At 53.9% G+C, this 9,524-nt stretch overlaps 1 protein-coding gene across 3 annotated transcripts; it reads right to left on the bottom strand.

Moving 5' to 3' along the window:
* Window positions 1-230: 230 nt before the first annotated feature.
* USHBP1 (USH1 protein network component harmonin binding protein 1) lies at window positions 231-9,267 on the bottom strand. 3 transcript variants are annotated; one of them, XM_004008436.5, is made up of 12 exons: window positions 8,756-9,267; window positions 8,513-8,661; window positions 7,866-8,289; window positions 4,740-4,865; window positions 4,429-4,565; window positions 4,103-4,243; window positions 3,641-3,814; window positions 2,771-3,020; window positions 1,923-2,144; window positions 1,073-1,179; window positions 748-870; window positions 231-491 (listed from the first exon to the last, which is right to left on the bottom strand). In XM_004008436.5, exons 1-12 carry the CDS (start codon window positions 8,807-8,809, stop codon window positions 302-304), a joined length of 2,097 nt encoding a protein of 698 aa, XP_004008485.2. In that variant the 5' UTR covers window positions 8,810-9,267; the 3' UTR covers window positions 231-301. The 3 variants fall into 3 exon arrangements, with proteins under 3 accessions (XP_004008485.2, XP_012033107.2, XP_060271359.1); XM_012177717.4 differs by lacking the exon at window positions 8,513-8,661; XM_060415376.1 differs by lacking the exon at window positions 231-491 and having other exon boundaries at window positions 749-870; window positions 1,048-1,179.
* Window positions 9,268-9,524: the final 257 nt, after the last annotated feature.

Here is a 9,524-nt window from a genome sequence, read left to right as displayed (position 1 = left end):
AACCCTGAATGCCCCCAGCCAGTCATGAGAATCCTGTCTCCACAGCCCAAGCTGCTTTTGCCATGACCCTTCTGACATGTCTCTTCGCATGCCACATGGGATCAGACCAAAGACACCGAGCCTTTCTCAAATGCCAGCCCTCTCCCCATCAAACCCCAGACATCAGGTATATCAGCCCTCATCACCCAGAACATGCCTCAGCATGCAAAGTCATGCCGCATGACACAATGTCACTCCAGAACAGTTTATGATGCGACCTATCACAACTATCTGGCACGTCCAGACATGGCCAGAGGAGGGCCTAGAGAAAGGTCTCCCCGGGCCGGGAAGGCGGGCAGGGAAGTCTGGACCTCCCCAGGGCCCTTGCGGCGGCTTCTAGCACTGCCAGCTCCTCTGCCTGTCGGGCTTCCATCAGTGCCATCTGCTGCTCCAGCTTCCGCCGTTGCTCTTCCTGCTTCCGGTGGGCACCTCGGAAGGCCATGACCAAGGTGCTGAAGGGAGAAGGAGGCTGAGCCAGGAAACAGCCCCCCATTCCACCCAAGACAAGGGCTATGTCCTCCCAGCCCCAGACAGGAAGTCTTTGAGACTGAGTCTCCTGGGGGTCCCAGCATCACTCAGCAGGGGCTGACACACATCAGGCCCCAGAGGAGGTGTGGAATGGATTGAACCTGCCCCCCGCCTTACAGGGGGGAAGCTGTGGCCCAGAGAGAGCCAGGGATGCCTCTGAGGTTACACAGAGAGACCCACCTGTGAGCTTTGCATAAATCACTGTTCAGCTCAGTACTCTGAGCACGTCTGGCTCGTTCCTTCCGAGCCACCTCTTCTAGCTTTTCCAGCAGAGCCTGCAGCTGTTCCCGAAGGCCCAGAGCCCTGGTACAAGGGTGGAGAGAGAGGAGCTCACAGACATAGCCACTCCTGTCTGCCTTCCCCACTCCCACCCATCTGCCCAAGATGTTTCCATGTGAATACAGCTGTACACCCAGTCCTCCACTGTACACAACACCCCAGTGGGCTCTCACATATTACCCCCACCCAGGCCACACATACCCCAGCACAGTACCCAGGCACACACCGAGTGAGTGATGCTGACAGTCCCTGGGTCAGTTCTTCCGGGTGCTGCACTTTGCTCACTTGGCCCCCATCAATACCCCTGCTGCCACCATGGAGAGCAGGAGGACCCTGAGGGAGGCAGAAGGGAGGGGAGTGACATTGACCTAGGTTGAGAGTGTGTTCAGCCCAAGCTGAAGTCATCACAGACTATGGTGGCTACAGTCCCTGCGCTTACAGAGCCCCCAGTCTTATGAGATACCCCAATAAGGATACAGGTGTTCCCTAACAAGGGAAATAAATAATCTCATTTTCAGGCAGTTCACGGGGACTTCCTAGAGGAGGTGATGTCTGAGCTCAGACCTGTAGGAAGTCAAGGACTTAGATAAAGAGGAAAGTGGCTGGTGTTCCTGGCAGGGGCGTAGCACTTAGAAAGGCATGGAGGTAGAAGAGATGATTCAAAGGAGGGTTCCAGAAGCCTCTAAGGCTTTAAACCAGAGGACAGATATGATTAGACAGTAGGGGCAAGAAGGAAAGCCTCAGGGAGTAAGCTGGAGCCAAAATTTAGGAAAATATGAAGCATGACCTGGAGCTGTTGGAGTGGGGAACGGAGAGTATGAATAGCCTGGAGGTGGGAAGTAGAAGGGACAGGTGTGAGTGGAAGACACTAAATCCCTTGGGGCTTATTGGGCGCAATACTCTCAAAGAAAGAAACTCCAAAGTACAAGCGTGAATTTTCACATGTATTTTTACCATTCAACTCCTTTTTTTGGTGCAGAAATGGAAACTGAGGCTCAAAGGAGGCTAGGATGAACCAGGACCACATATCCAGTAGTATACTGCTATCCCTACCGGGCCAAGGCAGGGTCACTCACCTGGGACCACTCCTCTTCATCTCCACTGCTCCCACCTCCACTGCTGTCTCCACCACTGCTGTTGGCCCCGCCAGTCCGAAGCTGTGCCCGCTCCCAGCGCAGCTGCTCCAGCAGGAGCACGTGGGCTGGGCCCTGGGCTCGGAGGGCAGCCTCCCGCAGTTCCAGAGCCCGCTTTTCCCGCCGCACCAGCTGTAGCCGCAGCATCAGGTCCGCCAGAGTCTCCTGAGAGACCAAGGAGAGGGTAGAAAATGTGCCTTGAAGGTCAACCGCTGAGAAAACTGAGCCTCTAGGAGGTGCCCACTGAGGGCTCCTCAGGCAAGAATCCTAACCCTTACCTTGATCTTGCATGATAGGAAAAATCCTTCCATAAAAACTACAGCTGTAGAAATAGCCATTCAGAGAGAGCAAGTGTCTTAGACAAAGTCGAGTAGCAACTCAATGGTAGCATCTGGAGTTTCTCCAAATTCAGAACCTCAGCTCTTTCATGCGTGTGATAGCTGCTCAGTCATGTCTGACTCTTTTGCAACCCCATGAATTGTAGCCCGCCAGGCGCCTCTATCCATGGAATTTTCCAGGCACGACTACTGGAGTAGGGTGCCATTCCCTTCTCCAGGGGATCTTCCCGACCCAGGGATCGAACTCGTGTCTCCTGCATTGGCAGGCGGATTGTTTACCTCCTGAGTCACCAGAGAAGCCCCGAGCTCTTTCACGGCAGGTCACAAATTTCAAACAATATCCAGCAAAACTCTCCCTTACTACTCGGTCCCCTAATCGCATCTCACTCAGACTCAGCACAGGATTTGGTCCCACCAGGAAAGATCGACACAGTGACCGCAGCCCATGTGTACCCGTGTGGCCGCCAGGTCCTGCTGGATCTGCGTCTTCTCCATCCGGGGCAGGGATGGGCCAGGCTGGGCCCCCAGAATGGCCTGCACCATGGCTTCTGCGTGGGGCACGGTAGATATGGGCACCCAGGTAGAGCCAGGCTCAGGGGGAATCTTCACCAGAGCACGGCGTTCCTGGAGACGCTGAACATAGCCCTGGAGCTGGGACGCCACCTCCTGTGGTGTGGGCTTATCCACGCTGCTGCCTTCGGGACTACAGGAGACAGGAGAGGCCTGTGTGAACTCTGCTCAGCGTGGCTACACTAACTTCATGCAATCCTGGTGCGCTTTGTCATCTTCCATCTTACTGACCGTGATGGTTCCTTCCAAGGCCATCTGTGGTAGGCACGGTCAAACTAACATGGTGGGCACCATAACGTAAACCCAAACGGGCAACATCAGCCCGCCAATGATCATTCATCAGTGATGAATGAACACCACCACGCCAATGGGCACAGTCACTCACACCATCACAGGGAAGCCATCACACCAACTCAATGAGCACCATTGCTCAACCTGCCAACCCTGTTATGCAGCATCATGACAACCCCTATGGGTACCAGCATCATGCCAACCCCATTAAGCACCATCATACCACCTGATCAGTGGGCACCACCAGCCATCCTCATGCCACCCTGGTGGGTCCTATCCCACCCCCAATGGCTGTAACCACCATGTCAACTTTGCTGAGTAGAAAACAGCCAACTCCGGCAGGCCTAATGCCAACCTCAGGAGCCACGCCAGCCCCCAATATAGGGCCAGTTCTGGGAGCCCCATTCTGCAACCAGAGCCCCACTCACTGGCCCACCCAGTCCCCAGGGCTCCCAAGGGCACCTTGGACATGGATCCTGCAGTGTCACTCCATCCATGGCAGCCTTCTCTTGCACTAGGAGCCTCTGAGCTTCCTTCTCAGCTGCCTCCAAGTCATCCACGAAGGCTCCTTTTCCAGCTCCTGAGTCTGCCTCCCGGAGAGCGAGTAAGGCTCCATACGCCTCCTCACAGTGTTCACTGTGGGACAGCAGTTCTGAGCACCCCAGCATACCCATCCTGTTGCGTAGGTGACACTCCCACTTGCCCCTGGATCTGTCACTCCTCCTCCTAACCCCAACCCTGGGAGTTTGTAAATTCCTTTAGCACCCTGGGACGAAAACTGCCCTAAGTTAATTTCCACGGCAAGGGCAAATACTTTTCTGAGAGGGCTCCGTCTCTCTCTGGGAAGTAGGACTATCCTTTGAGGATATCCATTTCCTTCCCAGGCAGTAGAAAGCATGTGAATCGTGGCTGGGGTGCACTGACCTATACTGCAAGGCTAGACGCAGCGCAGTGGCCTCGGCCTCCCGCTGGCCCAGCCGCATGCTGAGGCTCTCACACCGGCCCTTGTACTCCTGGAGCACAGCTGACAGCAAGCGGTTGAAGCATTTGAGTTTCTCAATGTTCCTGCCTCCGGAGGTGGGGGAAGAGGGAAAAGTGAGTGACTTTGAAGGGCAGTTAGGACACCATTGATTTCCCCACCCCATCCCCACCTTCCCCACCCCACCCCCACTCCAGCTCCAGACTCCTGGCTTTATATCCCAGCTGGGCGGCACCAGTGCCCTTATGAGCCCAGCATTTGTGACTCTTACCCTCGGAGTCGCTCCATCTGGGCTTCCATGATGTGCATCTCAGGAGCAAGGGGCTGGGTTGGGAGAGACCCAAGCATCTGGGTGCTGGAATCACTCTGCAGGCGCCGGAGCAGGGGGTGAGCCCGGGAGAAGGGATCCTGTCGAAAAGAGGTGACTTGATTCACCCAGAATTTTCACTGAGAGCCCAGCATTAGGATTTAGGCCTTTTCCAATCCCCGAAACTATTGGATCACATGACCAGGATTTGAGTCTCATGGCCCCAGACACTAAGGATCTGAAACAGACCGTGGTTTTTAGTTTCACATACTCACCTGTGAGCCCCAGGTCTCTCCATCAGCCCCAGAGCTGCTGGAACCACTACCTGAGCCACCTGCTTGGTCACAGGAAGGAGGTGGAAAGGGCTCCAGCCTCAGCAGGGAATCCTGCAGCTCCTGGACCTGTGGGGAAATGGGGAATGTAAGGCTGGGGTGGCTCCAACCACCTGCCATTCTTCCCTAAGACCTGTTCTTGGAGCAGTGGCAAGAGCACTGGCTGGAAGGTAGGACCCCCCAGATTCTCATCCTGCCAAATAGCTTCTTGTACAACCTTGGGCAAGTCATTCAGCCATGACTTGTTGGTCAGCCATTCAGTCATGCAGTCCCTGAATCAAGACTTCTCTTTCCAGATGTCCAACAGGTTCATGAAAAGATGCTCATCATCACTAATCTTTGCATGCGTGCCTGCTCAGTCACTTCAGTCGTGTCTGACTCTTTGCAACCCTACAGACTGTAGCCTGCCAGGCTCCTCTGGCATGAGAGTCCATGGGATTCTCCAGGCAAAAAAAAAAAAAAAACAGAAAAAATACTGGAGTGGGTTGCCATGCTCTCTTCCAGGGGATCTTCCCGACCCAGAGATCGAGCCCATGTCTCCTGTGGCTCCTGCACTGCAGGCGGATTCTTGACTGCTGAGCCACTGGGGGAACCTCACTAATCCTTAGGAAAATGCAGTCAAAACCACAATGAGATACCACCTCACATCGGTTAGAATGGCAAGCATCAAAAAGCCAAGAAAGGGACTTCGCTGGCAGCCTAGTGCTTAGGACTCCGCCCTTCCACTGCAGGAGGCAGGGGTGCGATCACTGGTCAGGGGAACTAAGATCTTGCATGCCTTGCTGAATGGCGAGGCCAAAAGAAACAAAGAATGCAAAAGATAAGTGTAGGCGAAGATGTTGAGGAAAGGGAACCTTCGCGCACCGTTGTTGAGAATGCAAATGGGTACAATCATTACGGAAAAAAGTATGGCAGTTCCTCAAAGAAGTCAAAATAGAACGACTATATGATACAGCAATTCCATTTCTGGGTATTTCTCTGAAGGAAACCAAAATGCTGACTTGAAAAGACATCGGCACCCGCACGTTCACTGCAGCACTATTTACAAGAGCCAAACCACAGAAGCAACCTAAGTGTCCACGGATGGATGAATGGATAAGATGTGGTAAGTATATTTATAGAATGAAAAATTATTCATCTGTAAAAAAAGGAATCTTGCCATTTGGGACAATATAGAAGGACCTCAGGGCCAGGAGCCGCAGGAGGTGTGGGTTCAATCCCTGGGTTGGGAAGATCCCTTGGAGGAGGAAATGGCAACCCACTCCAGTATTCTTGCTTGGAGAATCCCATGGACAGAGGAACCTAATGGGCTACAGTCCATGGGGTCACAAAGAGTTGGACACAACTGAAATGACTTAGCACGCACACAGAAGGACCTTAAAGGCACTATGCTAAGTGAAATAAGTCAGCCAGATAAAGACAAATAGTACATGATCTCACTTATATGTGGAGTCTAAAATAAAACCAGGGAGTTCCATGGTGGTCTAGTGGTTAGGACTTGGTGCTTTCACTGCTGTGGCCTGGGGTTCAACCCATGGTCGGGAACTGAGATCCCACAAGCCGTGCAGCAGGGCACAGATAGATGATAGGTTAAAATTTTTAAAAATTGAACTCACAGATACAGGGAACATGTTGGTGGTTGCCAGAGTTGGGGGAAGGGGTCAGGGAAGTAAAATTTTTTTTAAAAAGACTTTTCTTTCCCGGCTGAAAAATGGGCTCCACTCCTTGCGCTGGGCTTCTGCAGCCCAGGTCTCACCATCTGTGTCCCTCCTGCCCTGACATCACCTGGGCTCTGGACTCGGACATAAAACTGGCCCTTTAATGGCCCCATGTGGGTGGCTCATAGCATCTTGAGCTGATTAAGGCCTAAGAGCTCTGGTCTCCCTTCCTCCAAACCCACCCCTCCCACAGGCTCCCTGTGTCTCACTTCCAGTCTCTAAGGCTCCCAATCCAGGTCTCGTCCTCAGCCCCTCTCTAGCTTTCACATCCCACCTGCCAGCTCCAGCTTCAGCATCCCCGCAAAACTGCCCGGTTCTCACCGTCTCCACAACGTTGCCACCTCCTGGATCGCCAAGATTCCACCTTCTCCCTCCACAAGCTGTTCCTCCCAAAGCCGCCAGAGGGCGCCTGTGAGCACCTGCATCAGGTCTCCATCCTTGTTTGCTCAGAGCCCTCCGTGCCGTCCACCTCACTCAGAGCAAAAGTTCAAACCCTCCTTGAGGCCCACAAGGCCCTCCGGGATCTGCTCCCATCACCTCGGTACCCTTGTCTCCTCCTGCTCAGCCCCATACTGGCCTCCTCACTGTTTCTTGAACGCACTAATCACACTCCAACCTCCAGCCTTTGCGTATACTGTTCCTAGAGCCTAAAATGCTCTACCCCGGTTCCTTACATGTTTCCTCCCTTGCCTCCTTGTGGTCTTTATTCAAGTGTCATTTCTTCGATGGGCCTCTCTGATCCTCTTAACTAAAGTTGCAAGGGATCTTTGTCTCTTTGGGGTTGCCGACAAAGGTCCGTACAGTCAAGCTATGGTTTCTCCAGTAGTCAATTATGGATGTGAGAGTTGGACCATAAAGAAAGCTGAACGCCAAAGAATTGATGCTTTTGAACTGTGGTGTTGGAAAAGACTCTTGAGAATTCCTTGGATAGCAAGGAGATCAAACCAAGCAATCCTAAAAGAAATCAGCCCTGACTACTCATTGGAAGGACGGATGCTGAAGTTGAAGCTCCAATACTTTGGCCACCTGATACAAAGAGCCGACTCATTGGAAACGACCCTGATGCTGGGAAAGACTGGAAGGCAGGAGAAGAGGGTGACAGAGGATGAGAGGGTTAGATAGCATCACCGACTCAATGGATATAAGTTTGAGCAAACTCTGGGAGATGGTGAAAGACAGAGAAGCCTGGCATGCTGCAGGCTGCTGGACATGAGTGAGCAACTGAACATCAGCAAGGCAAGTCAAAGCTCCAAAAAAATCTTCACAAATGAACAAACGATTCAATGTGTCTTATGCCAGGCCTGCCTCCCTCCCACCAGGGATCCCTGGGAGGCAGCCCTGCCCAACTCACCTCTCTCTGCAGCATCTCCTTCTCAGCCTGGAAGGCCTGCAGGGAGTTCTGTGTGCAGATCAGCTCATCCTCCCGGCTGCCCAAGGCCAAACGCAGCCAGGCATTCCTTTCAGCCAATCGGGCTGCCTCCCGCTGGCAGCTCCCAGCCCCCTCCTGCTCCAAGCAGGGCTTTGATGCCCCCTCGCTTCCGTCCTTTGCCTCCACTGGCCCAGGACAGTTTGGGGGCCGGTGGCGCCAGGCAGCAACGGCTGCTTCCAGAGAGCTCAGCGCTTGCTGGAGAGTCTGAAATACATCAGGTCCAGAGGGGACGCTCTCCCCGTCCTGCAGGACTGTCTCTGGGGCCTGGTGGGTTTCCTCACGGGGCCGCCCCTCAGGGGCTGGGGCTGGTCCCCTGCTAGAGTCCCCATCAACTTCTTTGTCAGTCCTGTGAAGAGGTGAGAGATGGAAATTTCTGGAAATGGGGTCATTTGAGGTAGCTAACACACAGAGGGTTTGTAACAAGGCTAGGACTGCAGGGCCTTGAAAGCCAGGCCAAGGGCAATGGGAGCCATGGCATGTGTGTGAGTCGGGGAGGGACATAAACCCATCTCTGAGTGGGAAAGATGTGCCAGGTCTGCAGTGGGGGACACAGACAAAGTGGGCCTTACCTGCTCTCCAAGCCCTGCCCTTTGGCCTCCACCTCAGAGGCCAACAGTTCCACCTTGGTGCTATCTTGAGATGCCACAGGGCCCGGCTCAGAGCTCCCACTGGCTGCCTCAGCCTCCTCTGAACTCTCTGCCACAGGGTCCAGCTCACCCTGCAAATGATCCCCAGGGCTGAGCTCTGAGCCAAGCAGATCTGGGTGCTGGAGTCTTGCAGGGTTGGGTGTGGCAGGGAGGGGGAACACTTACGGGCAGAGCATGTCTCCCTCGCCGGCTTCGGGGCCGTGTGGCCCTGGCACTCATTGTTATCCAGAAATCAGTGTCTTCTGAATCCTCCTTTATCCTCACCCGCTAAAACCACAACCTGACTTCAGCTCAAAGCAAATGACAACCTTAATTTCGTCTTCTGTGAAATGGGCATTGATTTCACTTCTCCAAAAGGCTCTTGAGTTATCAATGTAGATTTGGCACATTTGAATGCCTCCCTTGATGGACAGCTCACTACCTCTCAAGGTTGCCCTGACCTCTTCCTTCTCTTCCGTCTCCTTGATTTTCCTCTCTCTCTTTGCTCCCCTCCCTCCCCTATCCGGGCTTGGGAGGAGGAGTTCAACAGTCCTCTCTCCTCCTCAGGGCTCTCCTGAACCAGAGATTCTAATCCTGGGATTTGGTTCCCTCAGCCCGCTCTACTTCCCTATCCTCCTGGGGGGTACCTTGGTCCGAAAACCAAGTCCCAGGACATTCTTGGAGTCACTCTGGCCACTGCCCGCTCAAGCTCGGGCTGGCCGAGGCCAGCCTGGGAGGGGCCGGGAAACAGGAAGCCCCCTCCCCGGCCATGTGACCTGTTATTGTGTACTTTCTTCCTCAAGGGCAGCGACTTCCTCTAGCCCCAGCAACAGGACGCATGGCCAGCTCCCGACATGTCAGCCCCTCCTCGCCTCTGCTTCCCAGGCCGAGGCTCCTCCAACTCTGACCCTTGGATTTGATTTCTTGGAAGCTAGAGTGCCACTCTGGGCTGATG

Source organism: Ovis aries, chromosome 5 (assembly GCF_016772045.2).
Source record: "Ovis aries strain OAR_USU_Benz2616 breed Rambouillet chromosome 5, ARS-UI_Ramb_v3.0, whole genome shotgun sequence".
Classification (NCBI taxonomy): domain Eukaryota; kingdom Metazoa; phylum Chordata; class Mammalia; order Artiodactyla; family Bovidae; genus Ovis; species Ovis aries.
This window is presented reverse-complemented; position numbering and strand designations above follow the sequence as displayed.